The sequence below is a fragment of the Ovis canadensis genome, chromosome 1 (assembly GCF_042477335.2).
Source record: "Ovis canadensis isolate MfBH-ARS-UI-01 breed Bighorn chromosome 1, ARS-UI_OviCan_v2, whole genome shotgun sequence".
Lineage (NCBI taxonomy): Eukaryota > Metazoa > Chordata > Mammalia > Artiodactyla > Bovidae > Ovis > Ovis canadensis.
Window position 1 is genome coordinate 175755111 of NC_091245.1, and position 22817 is coordinate 175777927.

At 37.1% G+C, this 22817-nt stretch overlaps 1 protein-coding gene across 19 annotated transcripts in view; it reads left to right on the forward strand.

Annotated features, from left to right (window-relative positions):
• BBX (BBX high mobility group box domain containing) overlaps window positions 1-22817 on the forward strand; it is a 288092-nt gene that overhangs the window by 201868 nt on the left and 63407 nt on the right. For all 19 annotated transcript variants that reach the window (XM_069552481.1, XM_069552537.1, XM_069552453.1 and 16 more), the window contains 3 exons: window positions 1439-1681; window positions 11474-11672; window positions 15328-15395. In XM_069552481.1, coding sequence (XP_069408582.1) covers window positions 1439-1681; window positions 11474-11672; window positions 15328-15395 — 510 coding nt within the window. The remainder of the gene's footprint in view (window positions 1-1438; window positions 1682-11473; window positions 11673-15327; window positions 15396-22817) is intronic.

The window sequence follows — 22817 nt, forward strand, 5'->3', positions numbered from 1 at the left end:
CCAGGGATTCCTATGCCCACTTTCATTTGAGAACTACTGCCCTATTGTATCGGAGATGGCAATGGCACCCCACTCTAGTACCCTTGCCTGGAAAATCCCATGGACGGAGGAACCCGATGGGCTGCAGTCCATGGGATCGCTAAGAGTCGGACACGACTGAGTGACTTCAGTTTCACTTTTCACTTTCATGCATTGGAGAAGGAAATGGCAACCCACTCCAGTGTTCTTGCCTGGAGAATCCCAGGGACAGGGGAGCCTGGTGGGCTGCCGTCTGTGGGGTTGCACAGAGTCGGACACAGCTAAGTGACTTAGCAGCAGCAGCAGCAGCCCTATTGTATGTATAATGCAGTCTAACAGCATCTTTGATCCTTCTTGATTTTAGCTATGCAACAGCATTAAAGGAATGGTTTTAGTAAGCACTCTGGACTTCTGTTCTCGGTTGCAGTGTTTCCAAGAAATACGGTGGAATCATATTTTAGCCTCAGAAGATACTTAACAGTGCTATTATATTCTAAGATTGTGTGGTCAGAGATGTGCTTTAAGAAATTAAACCTGCAGCCATGCATAGGAAGTATTATCATAAGGGATTAAAAGCAGGAAGGGGAAGCCATAGGTCAGAGTGCTACTAGGACAGCGGCAATGAGGATTACACAGATGGACAGGATCAGAGCTTTGCGGAAGTCCTTGAAGATCTTGAATGAGACGCTTAGGAAACTGGAGAATTCAAAAGCAGTTTTGAAAGTTTAAGCCCTGTCACCATAGAATTTTAGTAGACAAGAATGTGTGATTATCTATAGACTTGAAAATTTACTTTTGTAGTTCTTCCTTCAAATAATGTCAATGTCTGTTTTGATTTTTATGGTAGGAGGCTTCACTTTGATGTACACAGAAACATTAGTCTGTATTAGATTTTTATTCATTTTCACATTATTAGTTGTACAAAAGCACTTTCCAAAAAGGAGGAAGACAGAACCAATATTCATGTATCTTTATGAGGATATTGTTAACTTTGAGACCTATATACTATGGAATGGGTTTAATTCTTTATATGGATTTAATCATTTATCCAGCAGTTAGTTAGGTACTAATATTGTACAAGACAGTAAACTAGGCACTGTGTATGAGGGAAATAAGAGAGGTTTTGTGCTCACTGTTAGTGAGAGGAAAAAATGCAAGCAATTATAAGAACAATGTAATAATATATGCTGTAATAGAAACATGCACAGGTTGCTATAGAAACTCAGCAAAAGAAAACATTTTAAGTTAGTTACCAGCCACAAATAGTGGTTGATAATTTTTAAAAACCCTTCCTCCCCCCACTTATAAATTGTTTAAATAGAGCTAAGGAAAAATACAATTTAAAAACCGACACTAATTGTTAAAAAGAGAGTTATCCAGGGTGTGTTAAACATTTTGGCTTTTGTTTTGTTGCTAATAGGTTCAACTTCTTGGGGCCGATGGCCTAGAGCAAGATGCTGGTGAAACTGAAGATGATGAATCACCAGAACAGCGAGCCCGGAGACCAATGAATGCATTTCTCCTATTTTGCAAACGTCATCGCTCTCTTGTACGTCAGGAACACCCCAGGCTTGATAACCGAGGTGCTACCAAGATACTAGCTGATTGGTGGGCTGTTCTCGATCCAAAGGAAAAGCAGAAATACACAGACATGGCCAAGGAGGTGGGTTACAGTGACGAGGCTTTGTGGTAACTGTGAACAACCAATCCTGCATCCCCCAGTTAGTAGAGTCCACGCTAAAGGTCTAGCAGCAGCACGAAGGTGAATCCCGAATCAAGTGTTAAATGAAGACATACAAGCTTTGTTCCTATTCCTGAGTTCCAAGTCCACCTTGCAAATACTGGTGAGGTGACAAAAGAAACCTATGGCCAAGAAGTGTTTTCTCACTGTATGTATTGCACTGATGGACACAAGGGATGGATTTTTATGAATGGTGATTTATTTATTATGAACGATTTTTGTTTTCAGTGTTTCTAGGAACCCAGCTTCTGCTGTCAGAGAATGCCCATGGTGAAGATGACAATCTTGATCTAGTTCTACAGCTAAAAAGCTTTGTAACCATATCTGAGTTAATTTCTGGGTCTCAGTTTTTTTGTGGGTTTTTTTTTTCCTTTTTTAAAAACGATGTTATGAGAAAGAGAGAGTTGGAACAAAATTTGCATCCCTTCCAGCACTAATTTTTTTAAAAATTCTGTAATATACACAGTTATCAAAAGATATGCTTTGATTTGTTTCTGTAGGGAGTAAGTATAGCATGAGTATTCAAAGCCAGTAGAGGGACAAATGGCAGTGGACCAGGATGTACTATGATGTGTGCATGCGTGTAAACACCGTGTAAGCAGTAGTTGGTGAGAAGCATTTCTAAACAGGAATGCTTTCCAGAGAAGTGGCGTGTATGTTCCAAAATGTGACTTAATTTATTCAGAAATTGCATACTGATCTGTTTCGAAAGTAATCTTAAATTAGTGTGAGTTCATTGTACATCTAAAATGTATTGTGTAATGGATTTAGCAAGTAAGGGGAAAGGAAAGCAATATCATTGTGGTTAAACCTGAAAGGAATAATTCTGACTATATTTCTTTAGAGTTACAGCTTGCAAATAATATTGATTCATGAAAAACCCCAGCCACCCAAACATTTGGTTAAGTTCTATGAAAAGATGGACCAGCAGGTGACAAATACAGAGTTGCAAGTGAGATATTTTATTAGACATCTCAGTATGTAGAAAAATAATTCTTTCAATTGCTGTGGTTGTATTGAGTTGCTTAACAGGCTAACATGGAACAAAAATTTCTTAGTCAGTGTTCAGGGAAACTTGAATCCAGAATAAATGAATAGCATAGTTATTGTGTAATTAATGATCACATAAGGTTTCAGGAATCAACGGTATTGTTAAAGACAGAATTTTAACTGTGTAGAGCATCTAGCAAATTTAAAGTCAATTCCAGTAATCTAAATGATTTTAAATGCTCCTGGAGATTTTCATAACAGTAAAAGTTGATTTTCATAACCAATTCTCATAACAGTAATTAACAGTAAAAGGTTCCCATTAAGTAGCTTTAGATCCTTTCATAATCATGCTTCTGTGATAAAACAATTAATCTGAAACCTCATAGGGAGTTGCATAAGCTTCCTATAATTAAACTCTTGAGTTTATTTTTGGATTACTGTTTTTGGGTAACATGCAGCCTGTCCAATAATTGTTTACTTTCTCAAATACTGCTAATTGATAAAACCCAACAGGTGGCCACTTTTAAGAGGAAGGAAGTCTTATTTTCATACAGGAATTCCTTTACTAGTCACTTAATTAGCTTCACAATATTTGCCATTGTGGTGAGTAATGAAATCTAAATTTCATAAGGTGCGCCCCCCCCACCCCACCCCTCAACAAGCTACTCCAATGGAGACGTAACTGGCTCTTCCACCCCACAACTTGTCTTGTTTACAGTTGCCCTTATGAAATGTTGTCTCACTTCTAGTGCCATGCGTGGAAGGTTCAGCTACTTTCAAAATCCTTATACAATTGGTTTCTAGTCGTAAGTGATACTTGTTTCTACCTACTTACCAAATGGTTTTGAAATTACAAAAGAGTGCAGGCAATTGTGCTGGTGTTTTTGTGTGAATATTACAGCCTTAGTTGAAATGTCACTTTTTTTTTTAATTGTTAAAACTTTCTCTGACTCATTCTTTGCTGTTTGATTATTTTCTATTAGTGCATCTGGTGAGCGGAAGTACCTGTTTGGGAATTTTTCAGTTTTTCAAAATGGTTTCCCAGGGCTGGTTTGTATTGTTGAAAAAAAAAAAAAAGTTGAATGAGGGTTTCATGTTTTCTGAGGGTTTTAAACTGTCCTAAGGATATAACCTGGATTCCTTTCTTAAATTCAGCAGCATGCCTTATGGTGCAATGTTGTGGGCATTCATAGCCTCTAGCTTTTGCAGCTGCCTGTTAGTAGACTCAAACCATATTATTGTTCCTTTTGACATCTTTATGTATACATTTGTACAAATGTACAAATATATGTCCGCATTTTTTAGTAGGACATTTCTGGAAACTTCTACTTGTCACTTAAACTAATAATCATAATTAATTAATAGACAGTCAATATAGAGGATCACACATGTTATTCAGATAGACTCAGTGCGAAAGAGAGGGGAGGATCTGGGAAGTTAAGACAATTTTGAATGACCTTTATCATACCCCCTTTGGTTTTTGTAGCCTAGGCATGGGACAGAACACATGCATTTATTGACTAGTTAGCTCATTCCAGAGTGGATGTCTCATGCTTCCCTGGTGGCTCAGAGGTAAAGAATCCACCTGCCAATGCAAGAGATCCCTTGGTCAGGATCCCTGGGTTCGATCCCTGGGCTGGGAAGATCACCCAGAGAAGGAAATGGCAACCCACTCCACTATTCTTGCCTGGAAAATCCCATGGACAGAGGAGCCTGGCAGGCTACAGTCCAGGGGGTTGCAAAGAGTTAGACACAACTAAACAACAGCAATGAGTGTTCCTATTCTTCAGAGCAGGGACTTAAGGCTCTTTGGAGTTAGTATCTTGACCAATCATACAGTTATGGACCCTGGGATAGTCTTTCCTATTTGCTTCTAGCATCCTTGTAGTATATGTTGCTCACTTTAGATGCCTTTGAGACAAGAGATTTGAGTAAGAAGTGAAAAATGGTAACTATAAAATATGGTCTTATGGGAAGAGTCTGCTTGTGCTGGGGTTGGGGATATTTCAGAAAAGGCTTTATGAAGTTGTTAGTAGAATTTGGTATGTCCAAATCCACAAGATTCAGAAGAAAGGCAAGGATACGAGCAGACAGGGAAAAATAAGAACAACTTCAGGAACGAGAAAGTTTTACCTGAAGCCTGAGCTGTTAGTAGGTGAGGAATAGGAAATGATGATATAAAGGTGAACATCTTGAGAAATTGGCCTGAAAAGTTGGAAGCTCGGTTGTACGTTAATAAAAGAGCAGTGGAATCAAATGCAGTAAAATACAGTTTAAAAGTAAACTGTAATAGCCTCTTGTAAATGTTGGGGTCTCTTGTGGTCTGGAGTCTAGGAAAGATTATCACTGTAAATCTCCATGGGGTTTCGTGACCAGTTCTTCCTCAATATTTCTTCAAGAGAAAATTAATGTATTCCTGCCCTTTCTTTGGTTTCATCAGAAATGGATTCTTCTCCATAGAAGGTTTGATGTCCTTTTCTTGTGTATTATTATTCTGTACACCTTTTGTTGACAGTCATGTGTCATGCTCGACAGAATTTGTCTTTGTACTAGCTTGATGTGGCATCTTGCATACTTCTGAGCTAGAGCAGCACTTCATTGATCCCCACATTCTTGAGAAACAAGTGTTACATTTGTTATTTCCATACAAGAATTATTTTATAATCTGCAATTTGGTGAGAGTTTTGTGAACAGTTGAGTTATAGTCAACATTTTCATCTGTTTATTAAATGATTCTTAACCCTTCTGTTCTTTGGAACTTCCGCTTTGGTTTTCCAAGACTCTTTCTTTTGAGTGACGCCATAGCTGTCAATTGACATTTCTTTCTTCTATCAGACACTTTCTGCTACCTCTAATGAAGTCACTTACTCTGTGTGGGTTTTTCCGAGTATGACTTAACTGGGGCCCCAGCACTTTAAGGAGAGGTGGGTAGTAAAACCAAAGATTTGGGCTTCATGGTTCTCAAATTTCTTGTTTCTTCGGCCTTTCCCATTCCTGTGTTCTGGATGTCAGGACTTTCTTATTATTAAAAAAAAAATACTTGTGTTTATTTTTTGAAATAATACCAATTTTTGAATATTGCTTTATTCTCTCCAGGGTTCTGACTCATTTAATCCTAAAAATAATCCCACGAAGTAGATACTATTTTCTGAAAGCTAAAGATGAGGGCACTGCAGCCCAGAGGAGTTAAGTGACTTATCCAAGGCAACAAATTACTAGCAGTAGAGTTTGGGTACCCTTCTCCCTTCTGAGACCTTCTGAGTTTCCACATTTGTAATTGGCAATGAAGATACCTGTCCTCACAGGGTTGAGGTTAAGATACAAGTAAGGCATTGTGCGCACAGGCATGAAGTTTAAAATGCTATGAAATATTAGCTGTTCCTGATAAGCTTATGTTTGTATTTCATACTTCCTTACCTAATAATTTTTTTACTGTTTTTATTAGAACCTATTAACACACTGAAGTGCTACTAAAATATACAATTAATCTTTGAAACATAAGAATCAGCAAAACTAAAAGTATCATTTGCCTAGCTTGGCAGATACTGTCCAATGTGATTAATGATTCCTAACAAAATAGATGTTCCACTAAGTGAGCTAACTACTTGATTTCAGAAATATCAGTCCATTTGCTAATTGTAATTGTTAGTTGTTTTTCTAATTTGCTGATTGTTTTTCTGGGATTCTCTTGCTTTTTCTATGATCCAATGGATGTTGGCAGTTTGATCTCTGGTTCCTCTGCCTTTTCTAAATCCAGCTTGTACATGAATTATCTGTTAATGCATTTCCAGAAATGCAGATAATGTTTGCTTACCCAGACCTCTACCATCCTTTTATAAAGTGCCAAAATTAAATCTTAAAAGAAATTCTGAAATTTTTATTTTTAATTAGTGCTAACTGATTAAATAGACTTCTCCTTAACCCAAATTGGGGAGGGAAATTGTCCTTTAAAAAAATTTATATGTGGAAATGAACTACTGTCTCCACGGTAATCCTTACAGGGAATTTAGGCAACCGTATCTGTAGCCAACTCAGTTTTTCCTTTATGACTTTTCTGCAAGAGAACCAAATAACTCCCTGGTCACTTATTCAAGTCACTTTTTGAAATGTATGGTTTTTACCGGAGTGGCTTTATCATGAAAGTTTCATAGGTTAGTGTATACTTTAAAATACTTCTGTTCTATCAGATACATAAATTTAATTCATCATCCTGTCATATAAAAGTCTGATTCATTTTCTTCCTGTTAAAATGTCTAGTAAGAATAATTCAGACCTATATGATAAGTTTTAACGTTTTATGAGGAAAGGTTCCTAGAACTAAGGAAGTACTAATTAGTGCCACTTCTCAAATATCTTCCTCTCGTCTTCTACCCTGTATAATGTGATTTCTGCCTGCCAATATGAGGAGGTGCAGTTGTCTCCAGATTCATTAGCCATCTCAAAATTTATTATGCGAAAGATTCACTTAGCCCCTGCAAAGTTACAGAATTTAAATTGTATTATGCCTTTTTTAAAAAAACAAGATAATTACTGAATAATCTCTTATAATTGAAAAGATTTTCTTTTCATCATGGTGATATTTCACATATTTGCACCAGTATCAGCTCTCTTTATTTGTATAGATATTCCCAGGGTCCCTTATTACTTTACCTCAACAGGGTTATTATTCTCTCTCACTCTGTTGAGAAGGGCTAGACTGCAATAATAGCTAGAAATACTGCCAGACTTTTTGAGCCAACCCTTCCGCCCCACCTCCAATTAAGAACAAATACTTGGAGAACAATTAATAAGTACATCTCTCCTTAAGGTGCTTTTTAAGATCAAATTTCCCATTCTTATTAATGATCTGTGAAAGGAATTTTGAGAACCAATTTTTTAAAGATTAACATAACACTGCCTTTTGGTTTATAATAATACCATTGTCATATATAAAGTAGACCAAATACTGCATCAAGGGTATGTATTTAATACCATTACTGAATAGCAGTGGTGTATTATCATTGCTAATGAAGTCTGGTGGTGGTTGAGATTGGAGAGAGGAGGGCCAACATTTACTAATAAGCACCTTCTGTAGGTCAGGAACTGTGCCTATAAAGTAGATTCACTCAGGTTATCTAATCAGAAATCTGATTAGAAAGCAAAACAAAAAAGAATTTAGTAAGGGAATTTTTATTTTAATGGGAGATTTTTGAAAATAGGTATTTTAGCAAGAGGTTAGTTACCTCAAGGATAGGACCAATAGCCTGTGATTGATGTTTGTGAAGGATAACTGAGCTTCCCCCTCTACCCCCAGCAGGAAAGGCCTCCCTTGGGGATCCAGATGAGTGGGCCTGTCTCTTTGGTCCTTTCAGTCTTGTGCTGATGGATTTTTGCCCACATGGTTGACCAGCGTGCAAATAGTTTCACTCAGCTGTTTGCTCCAGACTATATATAGCTGCTTCTGATTTCTCCCTTACTCAGCTTTCTCTGTGATCCCTTTCCTAATAACCTCATCACAACAAATGATTAAGCCTTTCTGTTGTCTCTTATAGCCGAATCAGAGCCAATGACTGATGGTGTGTGTGCTGGGTTCCAAGGACAGACATCCTCATGCCCTGAGGCCCCTCCTCCCTCCACCCTCACTGGGTGTTCATACACTGCCTGTGTTGACCTGTCTGTCTTTTCATGAATTTATGACATCTCCATCTAAGCTTTAAACTCCTTAAGGACAAGGGCTGTTTGGTATTCTTTTCTCTTATCTCCTTCATTCTTAACCCTTTGCTCTGTTGTTTTACACTGAGTTTAAGAATATGAAAGATTAATATTGTGGTTCATTTACATAGTATTGATCCTCATAGTGAATTCTCAGTTTCTGTTTTCCATAAAACCCCACATACTCCAGGCCGGTCTTCTGCCATTTGTCCTACACATAGGTAGCTTCAGTAGTTGTTGTTCAGTTGCTAAGTCGTGTCTGACTCTTTGCGACCCCATAAACTACAGCACAGCAGGCTTCCTTGTCCTTCACTATCTCCAGGAGTTTGCTCAAACTCATGTCCATTGAGTCTGTGATGCCATCCAACCATGTCACCCTCAGTCTTTCCCAGCATTAGGAAATTTTCCAGTGAGTTGGCTCTTCACATCAGGTGGCCGAAGTACTGGAGCTTCAGCTTCACTATCAGTCCTTCCTATGAATATTCAGGGTTAATCTCTTTTAGAATTGACTGGTTTGATCTCCTTGCAGCCCAAGGTACTCTCAAGAGTCTTCTCTAACACCACAATTCAGATGCATCAATTGGTTGGCACTCAGCCTTCTTTATGGTCCACTTCTCACAGACCCACTGAAAAACACTTACCGTGCTGGAGCCAGGGGAAGGTGTGTGGACCGTGTATTAAAAGAAGTAATATGTTTGAGTGGCTAATTGTGGATTGTAATCAATTTGAAAACAGAGACTGATTCATGCTCTTTTCATGCCCCGTGTTTAACCAGTGTCTGTCATCTAGTCAGTCCTTATAAAGTATTGGAGATGGAGGTGACTGAGTGCGTAGAATAGGTGCAAGAGAAAGAGACATTTATGGTCAGTGATTGTCACTGCTTTACGTTGTCTTCAGCACAGCTGCATATCATAAGTTAGTTTAAGCTAGCCCTTATTAATACCATCAGTGCTTTTAAGAACAGTCAATGCTGGTAATAATTCATTCAAAGAATGACAGTATTATTGTTTTCATCATACATGCAGATTTTCATCAAAGCCAATTGCTAAGCGATTCTTAGAAAAGGATGTAGTATTTACTGGAAAAGAACTATATTATCTAGCAGATTGACAACATAGGAAGGGAAGAAGGTGACACCTAGAAACAGAGGAAATCTGAAATCTAGTCACATCCATCCATCTAGTATCTTTCACAGTTGGGACTTTTTCTAAAAAAAAAAAAAAAAAGAACACCAAAAGTATCAAAAACTTTCTTTTAAACGTCTTGTGACAGATATGTTACTTTGATAGTCCTTTGTTACTTTATAGAGTGGTGGCTTTTATTCAAATAACTGTTCATCCTACTGTTGCAGCTCGTGTGCCTTTTGCTGGGACAAAATGATGATGCATGGTGCCTGCTACTTTGATTTTCATCTCACCCTTTCATTTGTCACTTTCCACCTCCAGACAGCAAGCGAAACTGTCTGCCTCATCTTAACAAACATGTAAATCACCCTCATGCATGTGAATGTGCTTGTAATAGAACCTCTTACTTTACATTGATACCCCCAAATTTACTCTGCTATGTGATGATAAGTTCTAGTTTGGATCTGGCCTTAGTATCCTGTTATAATTATTTTTGTAAGAAGAGTAGAACTTATCTTACTGTGTCTTCCTTCTGCATGTACCTATATATCAATATGCAGATGTACAGCTTTTAGTTTAACAGCAAAAAGATTATTCAGAAAATTTAAGGGTAATTCTGGGGGGTAATACTAAACCATTGACTACTAAGTTTACATTATATTGTCTACAGTACAGTTCTCATTTATATGATTTAAAGTGAAGTGATGTTTATTAGTTTGGTCAGATATACCATTTTTATACTAAGGGTAAAGGAACTTCTTTTTTAAATGGGTTAGTTTAAAAAGCTGTTTCGGTCATATACTAAATTAATTTTACACACAGTATTCATTTTGAAAAGCAAGCTTTATAGGATTGAACAAATCGTATTAATTAAATAAGATATCTAGCAGTAATAACAAAATCATTGAAAAATACATCAATATATTTTATCAAATGACATAATTTTGGTAGTAGAACATGAATAGCATACATATATTTTATTTAATTTTATTGTCGGGAAAGAGAATGGCAGAGTTGGGAAAGAGGGAGAAAACCATAGAAAAATAAAGGAGAAAAGAAGATATTGATACCGAAGGCTGAAAACCTCCATGTTGTAATGGATTAATTATGACCTCACAGATCTCTGTATGTTCACTTTAGTGATCACATGTGTTCATTGCAAACCCCTAGGATGTGATCTGGTGCAGTTACACTTTGTAGTTTTGAGGAGGAATTGAGGCTGAGAAAGGTTGTACAACTTGCTTAATGTCCACCACTGACTAACAGCAGAGGTGGGTTTTGAACCCAGATAATCAGACTCTGTATCCAGGGCTGTTTCTTCTACATGCCCCTGCAAATAACTGAAAAGTTCATCAGTTTGCCCTACCCTGTCCTCTTGCCATTCTTGATCGTGGTTCATTTATCGTACAACTGATTACATTGCTCTGAAAGACTTGCCTGTATCCACCTGTGCAGTAAAGCATGTTTTAGTTTTTAACTTACCAACTTAAGCAGTGAGCAGAATCTAGTTCCTGACCCTGGTATCGGCTCACATTTGGACTGTGCATCTGATACCTACTTTGAGATGGATACACAGGACAAATAACATGACAGACAATGCGCTTTCTCCACCAAGATCAGGCGGAGATCTGAATTTGGATACTGGAAAGAAAAAAGAATAATGAGAGTTGAAAGATACAAAATGTGTTGCCTCTGAACCCTCATCCCACAAGTGAACTTTCTAGCAGATAAATTCATGTCCTAGCTCTAAAGCCCCGTACCGAGGCTGTCGTTCTTCTACAAGGAAAGACACAGCAGTGTTTTTTTTTTTTTTTAATTCAGTATCTTAATAGAGGAGTAAGGTGAAGGCTATTAGAACCTTTTCAATCTATGTGTTAATTAAAATATGTTGTCTGTTCTTTACTTATAGTATAAAGATGCGTTTATGAAAGCAAATCCTGGCTACAAATGGTGTCCTACCACAAACAAGCCTGTGAAATCCCCAGCACCCACCACTGTCAATCCGCGAAAGAAACTATGGGCCTTCCCATCTGACTCTTCAAGAGACTTGCCAAGCCCCAAGAAAGCAAAGACTGAAGAAATGCCTCAGCTTAACTTTGGAATGGCCGGTGAGTTTAAACACTAATTTCCCCTGTTCTTTAAGACTGGGGCAGTTCATGTAGGCAGTATTTTTAACAGATAATAGAGAGGGAGAGAAAAGCAAAATTTATGACCAATAGGAAGTAATGGCAAATATGTACCTTAGCTTAAAGCTTTGGAGTATGACATGCTTTAGAATGTATATAGAATTAAAGAAAGGAGGGTTAGACCAAGTGGTGGAGCCATTGTAAATATCTGTGGATTCCTGACATTGATATGGAAAAGCAGACAACAATGTGGAGACTGTCAGAAGCTCAGGGATTTTGTAATGTAACAAAACAGCTTGCACGCTCATGCCCACTATTAAGTTGTTCCCCTTAAGCACCTTCTCTGGAGAAGGGAATGGCAATCCACTCCAGTTGTCTTGCCTGGAGAATCCCATGGACAGAGTATCCTGGCGGGCTACAGCTCATGGGGTCGCAGAGAGTCAGACGCGACTGAGCAACTAGCAGACACTGTAAGCACCTTAGTTGTGTTACATACCTAACAAGCCACGATTATGTAGATCATTTGAGGATACGAAACATCGAGGGCAGGAGGATGAACAACTCCATCACAAATCTAGGATGGATCTGACAGCTGTTTTTTAGAGGGAATTGCCATCCCAGTCTTTATACTGGCCCAGCAAATGGAACTTTCCAGATGGTCCCATTTGTTCTGAGCCTTTAATATTCTTTGGGTGGTGAGGAATGTTACAGCATTTATTACCACGAAATAAAGTATTTATATTCACCCTGCAAATGGTTCTGTCTTCCTACCTATTATAATACCATAATCAAGAGAAGTTTGCAGGATGAATTAGGGAGACTGGGCAGAATGGAAGCATTGAAACTGGTGTGGAGCTATAGGGTTCCCGTGTCATTAGTACAAACAAATTTTCTTCAAAATGGGAGCTCTGAACAGTTTGCAAAATAGAAAGCTTGGGAATGGAAGTTGAGCAGTATTGTGACGCCACTTCACTAGTAGCCAGAAGGCCTAGTGAGATTTAACAGTTCAGTGTGTGACTTGTGGCATCTAACAATGTGGTGGTGTCACATGTAAATCTAAGAAATGCCGTCTGCCACGATGGCCGTTCTGGGGGAACACAGTCTTCAGGTGATTGTCATGTAAATATCTGTGGTATAATTCTAGGTAAGCTCACAAAGTGATGCTTTGCATAACTCAGAGGAATCAGAATAGAGATCTTTGTTTCAGCTGTTACTTTGTACAATTTAAGCTTCAACCTGCTTGCTGCGTCTAGAATTCCCAGATTGTGTCAGTAAGAGTTTTTATAAAATGCTTAATCATCTGAACTCATCATCAGAACCAAATCAGAATATATCTTTGACTGGCTTCTAAATTAATTCCTTTAATTAGCATGTATCTTCCATTGCTTTTTCTACCACTTCTAAGTCTAGATCAGTCTCTCTAGGTTGTGTTTTTTTTGTTTGTTTTTTGCATACAGTGGCTATTCACAAACCAGAAATACTCCAAAAAGCTATAAAAGATGTCTGTCTATAGCATTATTTCTATTACTTTAGTAGTCTACTTGTTATACCTACAAATTCAAATTGGGACCTAGGTTTCAACCAAGATATTTACAGCTCAGCTTTTAAAAACAGCATTCTTTTTAAAAAATACAGAAAAGAAGGAAAAGAACTTTCTCACATTTATCTCATTATATAAGGGCCTGTGATGGGTGTTGGGAATCCATGATCACAGCCCTTGTTAAGCTATATATAGCTGATAACATTGGTCTGGTGTTCTTTTTTAGCACAACGATAGCAAACTAATTTGCTGTTAATTAAAACATGGTTCTTAGCTGTTTAAATCTAGAGGAAGAAGCTGTAGGGCTTTTAGAGGCCAGTTTAAGCTTACATGGAATTTCATTTTATTTTGTTTTCCCTGTAGTCCTTGTCACATGACACTGTGCATTTTTTAGTAACCCCAAAGCAGGCAAGTGTGTGATATCCAAGAAGGAAAAGCTGTGCAGAATTTAACGTAGTGCAGGTCCTCTGAGCGAATGGAATACATGCTATTTATATAAGTATAGTTTTGATATATCCAAATAACATTATATAAGTATAAATTAACATAAAGGATGATGGTAATTTCTTATCTGTGTTTTAGTGTCTATATAGCAAAGTCATATTCGTGTATAACGTAAATAGATTATCATGGACGTATGTTCATATTTTACTAAATAATTTGAGCTAACACATTTTTATCTTTATTAGAAAGCAATTATTCAATCCTTCCTATCTCTAGAATGACAGTGCCAAAAGTATTTGGCTGCCCTGAGAACTAAAGTTCACTTTTACTTTCCACCCAGTTCATTTCTCTTAACTTTTATTTGCCAATAGATTTAAGTGTCAATTTTAGCAGCCACAGTAGTTCATAAACTTAACATTTAATTAAGGATTGAATCTGAACAAGAAAGAGCCTTGTTTTAGCAAATCAGCCTGTGTTCCTACATGTCTTCCTACAAGGCTGTCTTCCAACATGGAGCTGTTTTGTGACCACCTGATCCTTTGGTGACATATTTTACCTCTACTAAGCTCTTTCTTTCTTTTTTTTAAAAAGCTCTTACAGATTCTTTTCTTTTTTTAAAGTTGGACCATTTGTAAGATGTGGTCAGAGTTGCTTCATGGGTTCTTGAGACCGATTTGTATTCAAAGATGGATTAAAGGACATATCTTTAAACAAAATAAAAAACGAAAGAGAAAAGAAGCACCTGAATGTCTTCAGGCAACACTATGTCTGATCCTCATTTTTAATTGTAGAGAGATTACTAAAATAAAAAATGTGTTTATTGAGGGCCAGGAAGCACTAGGTTAAGCATTGACTTAGGCATTTTCACATATTATTGAAGTTCTGAAATGTAACTCATTTAAGACAACCTTAAAGGATATAGGTTTCTTATTATCTGTATTTTCTTTGTTTAGATGTAATCCTGGGTCATAGATCTACCAGTTTCTCTTTCTACTTCTGTTGATTATTGAAGGAATGAAAACACAGACCTTCAGTAGTATAAAAAGGGTTCATTTTAAATACTAAAAGATATTTTGAGGAAGGGCCTAACCTTACCCCTAAGATTTAAGATGTCAGAAATACTTCACTGTTGAACTTGGATTTGTTTTTGAAAGTTTTAAAAAAAGAATATTTGAACAAAGCCCACTAAATTTTTGGTGGCCCATTTGTACAATGTCTTTCTGTTCTCAAGTTCCTCCAATGACCTGGTTCTTTTTATCAAGCCCTCATGTGGGAGAAATAACAATATGAGAATAACAATCTCAAACTTCTTAGAAAACAAGCATAAGCACTCTATTGTTTTTTTAATCCAAACTCCCTATGCAGTAAGGAAAGAAGCATTGCACTAGGAGATAATTCATGTTCTGAATAGCTGTGGTACTGAGTAAAGTATTTTGTTGGGATGGTGGACAACAATGGTATTTTTAAAGCTCACAGAAGTATGAATACTAAGCATGTATATGCCAGGTTACTGCTTCATAAAGTTCAAAAGTTTTCTATGACAAGTTATGTGTGGTTCTGTTGGATTTCTGATTGTTAGTCTTTGTGAATATTTTGGATTGTATGTTCTCCGTGGTTGTGAATTGATAATTTACTTACCTTTGGCTTGTTTAGATCCTACTCAAATGGGAGGCCTGAGCATGCTGCTTCTAGCTGGAGAACATGCTCTTGGGACACCAGAGGTAAGCAGTCCCTATCCCTCTCTGTTCCACTCCTGCTAGAAGTTGATAACACAGACACTTGTGTTTTGCTCATAGTGTTTATTCTGCAGTTTCACTGTTAACAGCTCATGAACAAACTGTGCTTTTAATTTTCATTAAGGTTTCTATGTGCATGGTATTATGCCTTGAAAGTAACAGACTGGGTTACATGAACCCAAAAGGACACAAACGGAGATTGGGTGCAGATTTTGAGATTCTCTGAGCACAGGTGTAAGACTTAGGACGTACAGATAATTAGCATTTGCCATGGCTTTGTAATGGGGGCCAGAGGGTGGATCCTATGAGTCATTCATTCTGTTCATAACAGTGTCTGCTTTTGTGATGTTCTCATTTAGACTTGTTAGTGAAAAGGTGAGAGTTAAAAAAGAAAGCATGAGACTGTTGGTCTCTCTGGTACCTGAATAAATCCAAACTCCTGCTTTTGAAAATCAGAAAACGTGGCATTTTAGGATTGCTTATTCTTTACAATGGAAAATGAAAAAGGACTCAGACCCTCCTAATGACCCTGGTCTTGTTTTATTCCCTTGTATAGTTATTGGCCTGGGTTTGCTAAATAACTCTTAGATATAGTCTTGACAGGCAGGTAGTAGTCAATAGCCATGCAGAGTTTGCATTTATGGAATTTCTCTATTTTCCAAACCCGTTTAGCAGAGGACAGATGCATTGACCTGCTGCTGTTCACATTATTTTATACACTGAAGTCCCTGAGATGGAAATTTTTCAATCCCCAACCAGCATTACTACTTAGGACCCAAAATAGCAATTTTATTGCATATACATATATATATATATATATATGTATGTATGTATTTATGTACATACATATACATATATGGGCCTCCCTGGTACCTCAGATGGTAAAGAATCTGCCTGCAACGCTTGAGACCAGGGTTCGATCCCTGGGTTGGGAAAAATCCCTTGGAGAAGGAAATGCCAACCCTCTCCAGTATTCTTGCCTGGAGAATTCCATGGACAGGGGAGCCTGGCAGCCTACAGTCCATGGGATCACAGAGAATCGGACACGACTGAGCAACCTACACACACATACACACATATATTTCTTCCTTCCTTTCTTAAGTTGTATGCATGCCTTATGAATTACAGTTAAAGCATATTCAAATAGTTGTTTTAGAAGATACCACATATTTACATCACAAAACTTTTATTATTTATAGTTTATGTTTGGGATCCATAGTAGTTGACCAGATATTCAATTTGATTTAACTTTTTAGTTCTGTTCAATTTAGAATCACAATAAATGTGTAAATTTGGTGGACCAGTACTTATTTACATTGTACTAAGCTGAAAAAGGAAACTTTGTTCTTTTGCATACTCATCATTCAGCATGTTTGTATTTCCTCACATGACAGCCTTCTCTGGCATCATTTGACTTTATGACACATTAAAAGCAATCAGATTAACTCCGACTAGAGCATAGAGTATCCCAAGCATGTCCCCAAAGGTGAATGTTGGAATAATAATGTGCATTTGAACTTTCAGCACAGTCTGACTCATGATTTCCAAGAATGCACTGTATTGTGAAAGTCAATATCATCTTTTCTAATAGATTAGATAATAATGAAATTTTATTCCAAACATCTATTAGCATTCCTTCTAATTTTCAGGAAAAAATGTAAGCAAATAAACATGTATAGAACTTACAGATAGATGAAAATGCTCATCAGAGAAAGGAATACTTTTTTTCCTTTGAATTAAAATTTGTCTTTTGGGCTCTCTTTATTATTTTTTTTTTTTTTAGTTTTTTTATTTTTTAAATTTTAAAATCTTTAATTCTTACATGCGTTCCCAAACATGAACCCCCCTCCCACCTCCCTCCCCATAACATCTCTCTGGGTCATCCCCATGCACCAGCCCCAAGCATGCTGCATCCTGCGTCAGACATAGACTGGCGATTCAATTCTTACATGATAGTATACATGTTAGAATGTCATTCTCCCAAATCATCCCACCCTCTCCCTCTCCCTCTGAGTCCAAAAGTCCGTTATACACATCTGTGTCTCTTTCCCTGTCTTGCATACAGGGTCGTCATTGCCATCTTCCTAAATTCCATATATATGTGTTAGTATACTGTATTGGTGTTTTTCCTTCTGGCTTACTTCACTCTGTATAATCGGCTCCAGTTTCATCCATCTCATCAGAACTGATTCAAATGAATTCTTTTTAACGGCTGAGTAATATTCCATTGTGTATATGTACCACAGCTTTCTTATCCATTCATCTGCTGATGGACATCTAGGTTGTTTCCATGTCCTGGCTATTATAAACAGTGCTGCGATGGGCTCTCTTTAGTGAATAGCTCTTCTCCCCACTTATAAGGACAGCAGAGTTTGACACAAGCTATTTAAATCATGCAGTGGTCAGCCTTCCATTTCTGATGAAGGGGAACCATTTTGAAAATCCTCAAGCTAAAGAAACAAGAGAAAATTACATGGCCAAAAGAAGTGAACCATACAGGAGAAGGAATTTCATACTAAGGAAGTTGCCAGCACTTAGGTTTTTAAGGACCATTTCTTAGAATACAGCTCTTTCTTCATAATTCCTCCTTCTCATCTCAAGTATATTTAGGCATTATTGAAAATAGTCTTGAGCTATTGAAACAATAAAGGGGCAAAGTTTGTATAACATAATGCTGTCTCTAAATATAATTAGTTTGAGAGTTTATTTCATAGCTGTCAGTAGATTTCATTTAATACCTAATTTCTATGCGAAGTCGTATTCCAAATATGTAGACATTGTCATAGAACTTTAGGGGCTTATGTACATTGGCAGATGAAAAATACAATGAATACATATATTTTTAAAAGAAAATTATAAAGATAATGAGATAAGAAAAGAAGTACAGAAATTTGATACTTCGTAGATTTGGAACAATTACCATGAAGTCTGTTTAAACTGTTGGGTAGGACCAGTCAAATAAAGTGACATTTTACAAAAATTCTTCCACAGAGGAGGTCTAATTGTAATGAATTTTTTAAATGCCATGAGAAAATTCTTATTCTGAAATGGTTTATTGAAAAGGAGATTTTCCTTTATTCATCAGCCTGACACCTAATCACATAGAAAAAGTACTCAAAAGCCTATGAAAAATTTAATATAGGTAATAGTTTTATTTTTAAAAACAATTCTATCAACAGAAGGTAGAGAGGCTTACTGTTACAGGAACAATAAAATTCTAGGTTAAAAAGTTTCTTTGGTTTATACATTTCGTAGATCTACATATAATGTACTCTTAGGGTTTTTAGAAAAAAAGTATAGGTTCTTGATACAGCAATGAGCAAATAATAACAAGCAGGATGTCTGAGTTTTTGCTTTCTCCTTAGTCTTCTGATTAACTCTAAATCTGCCACAGTATTTTTGGCATTATTAGGGCAGCATTTTTATATGCTACTATTTGTGTCTCTGATGAATAAAATGGGGTAAGAATTGCATTTACAGTTTGACTCTTTTTCACATAAATGGTTAGTCCTGTATTTTCTTTATACCCAGAATACACTGAAATATATTTCATATTTGAGACAAATTTTAAAAAGCAGTGTTTGTTAAAGAGTATATGAATTAAAGAAGCAAAATAAATGTGTAGGCATCCCTCATTTTATTGTGCTTTGCAGATACTGCAATTTTTACAAATTGAGGGCTTTTGGCAACCCTGCGTCCAGCAGGTCAGTTGGCACCACTTTTCCAAACGTATTACTCGCTTTGTATCTCTTTGTCACATTTTGTCAATTCTTGCAGAATTTCAAACTTATCATTATTGTTATATTTGTTATGGCAATCTATGATCAGTGACCTTTAATGTTACTATTGTAATTTGAGCTGGGGGTCGGGGGGTGCTACAAATCATATCCATATAAAACAATGAACTTAATTGATAAATGTTGTGTGTATTCTGACTGCTCCACCCGGGTGACAGCATGTCTGTTTATAACATAGTTAACTGAATATTTCAAACCCACTGTTGAGACCTACTACTTAGAAATGAAGATTCCATTTATAATACCACTGCTCATTGACGATGCACCTGACCATCCAAGAGCTCTGACGTAGGTGCCCAGCAAGACTAATGTTTTCATACTATTCCACACATCTCTTCTGCAGCCCATGGATTAAGGGGTCATTTTGACTTTTAAGTCTTCTTATTTAAGAAATGCATTTTGTAAGGCTGTAGCTGCCATAGATGGTGATTCCTCTGATGGATCTGGGCAAAGTCATTTACTGCCATAGATGGTGATTCCTCTGATGGATCTGGGCAAAGTCATTTAGTTGAAAACCTTCTGGAAAAGATCCACCATTCTCGATGCCACTAAGAATCTTTGCATTTCACAGGAAGAAATCAAAATATCAACACTAAGAAAATTCCCTGGCAGTTCAGTGGTTGGGACCCAAGGCTATCCTGCAAGCCATGCGGCATGACCAGAAAGAAAGAAATAATAATCAGGATTAATAGGAGATGAGGAAAAGTTGATTCCAACCCTCCTGGATGACTTTGAGGGGTTTCAGACTTCAGTGGAGGAAGGAACTGCAGATGTGCTAGAAATAGCAAGAGAGCTAGGATTAGGAACTAAGGATATAACTTGAATTGCTTCAATCTCATGATAAAACTTGAATGGATGAGGAGTTGCTTCTAATGGAGCAAAGGAAGTGGCTTCTTGAGGTGGGATCTCCTCTTGGTGAAAATGCTATGAAGATTGTTGAAATGCCAAGAAAGGATTTACAGTGTAACATAAATTGAGTTGATAAAGCAGTGGCAGGGTTTGAAAGGATTGGCTACAGTTTGGAAAGAACTTCTACTTTGGGTAAAATGCTGTCAAAGAACATTGCAGGCTGCAGAGAAGTCATTCGTGAAAGGTAGAGTCCATCAACATGACAAGCTTTATTGCTGTCTTATGTTAAGAAATTGCCACAGCCGCTCCGACCTTCAGCAGCCACCACACTGATCAGTCAGCCATCAATGTCAATGCAAGCCCCTCCATCAAAAAAAAAAAAATTACAACCCAGTGAAGGCTCATGATAGTTAGCATTTTTGAGCAATAAGACATTTAAATTAAGGTGTGTGTATTTTTTAGGTATAAAGTTATTGTACACTTGCATAGGTGTGTGCACTAAGTCACTTCAGTCGTGTCCAACTGTGTGCAACCCTATGAACTGTAGCCCCCAGGCTCCTCTGTCCATGGGCGTCTCCAGGCAAGAATACTGGAGTGGGTTGCCATTCTCTCCTCCAGGGGATCTTCCTGACCCAGGGATTGAACCCGTGACTTTTACCTCTCCTACATTGGTAGCTGGGTTCTTTACTACTAGTGCCACCTTGGAAGCCCTTGTACACTTAATAGACTATTTATAGTATAAACATAACTTCTATATACTCTGGAAAACCAAAACTTTGCATGACTAGCTTTATTGCAGTATTCGCTTTTGATGGTAGTGGTCTGCAACTGTACCCGTGATATGTCTTAAGGTGTGTCTGTATACAAGACAGCCATTGGGGAGTGATCACCCCCCTACCACCACCACCACACACACACACTCAAAATGGCATGTTAAGCTTGTCTCTATTGAGACCCAGTGAAATGTAAGCATAGAAGTCTTGTTAGGAAATAACCCCATAACAGTGAAGGAAATGGAGTTTTTCCAGAGAATATGAGATTTTAGTAAACTTACATGAATCAAAAAGCAAATAAAGCATTTTAATTGAGAAAATATGATATATGCTTAAAATATACTAACCAGGGAACATCAGAGAGCTGGTCTGTTGAACAGTGTCCAGCAGCTTAAGTGAACATATCTTCTCTTTTTTACTTTTAAGGAACAAGAAAGAAAAAGTAGAAGAATTAAAAGTAATATTATTAAAAATTTAAGCAAAGTAATAATGTTCACAAACTCTGGGAAGAGCTAAGGAGAAGGAAGTTATTATATTGAGTTAAGCCTTTATGTTTCATATCAGTGAGTTATATTCTGAAGATGGAAGTGCAATAAATAAAATATAAGTATTATGATCTAGAATTTCTGGAAGTAATCTCCAGGACTGAAAATCTGTTGTTTTATATTTTTAACTTAAAAAAATAAAACATAAAAATATAAAGCTAAATTAAAATTTAAAAATAAAGGCAGGAAGAAATACATTTCAGAGATGAAAGGGGAGATTATTCAACACATAATGTATAGAACAGCTTGAAATAATATTGGAAAGGTCAGTATTAGACCTAGGTGAGCACAGAAGTCATCTTGCCTGAAACAGAAGAGATGATTTGAGGAATAATAGAAAATAAGAAAAATTAGGCAGAGTAATCATAACTGATAAAAAGGTTTGATGGTATCAATATCTATTTAGTTGAATAAATGAAGACAAATCTTCAGATATTTGGAAAGTGTATTGGACCTGAATTTGTGATTTTCAGATGCCTAGTTCTTTTGTTGGCGTGAAGAAATATGACAGTAAAGTTAAGATCAAGTCACATTTTTATTTTCCTTCCATCCTGTAAAATGGAGCTAATAATACTCGCTTGCCTCTAACTCCCAAGACTTCTATGAAGATTAATTTTAAAAAAGACGTTTTTACCTCTCCTGAAAAGCATTCTAGTATTGGTACCTAGTATTATTACCATAATTTATTCTAGGCATTTTGTAGTTGAAATGTCAGCAGCATACTCAACATTGAGCAAATAACCTGCTCAAGATTGTGTGGCTATGAAATGACAGAACTAGGATTTGAACCCAGAGGGACTAACTTCCATCTTCCAGTAGCCCACTTGTCATTCAGTCCCTGCCCACCTCACCTCAACCCCGGCCCCTTCTCTTAGCAGTGTTCTGAGCTGCACCTTTATGCACAGGCATTTCATGAGTACTTTCTGGGGACCAAGCCCTATACTAAGCACTTACACTGGTTATCTCATTTCATCTTTCCATGAGCCTTAAGAGGTTGGTTTATTATTTACCATTTCATAAATGAGGAAACTAGGCTAGAGAGGTTAAACAAATTCTCTAACGTCATAGAGCAAGAAAGTCATTATACTAGGATTTAAACCTGTATATGTTCCATTAAGTAATGAGATGGGTAAAATGAGATAAAGAAAAGGTGGTAATACCAATATTTGTTAAATTAATGAATATGTCCATGTTTAAAACACTGTGAGTTTTAAATTTAAAACAAATACAGTTTTGGTAAAATTGAAAATTTTCCCCTTTCTTATAATTTCTCATATCAGTGAAGTGGGACAGCTATTTTTACTACCTATTGGTAACATTGAGCTACTGTGACTTCTGCCTGTCTTAGGCTGCTGTGTTTGACCACTTCAGGATGCTAAAATCCACTGAATTCCAACCCCACCCCCAACTCTTGCCCTCTTCACAACTTTTATCCCCCACCAA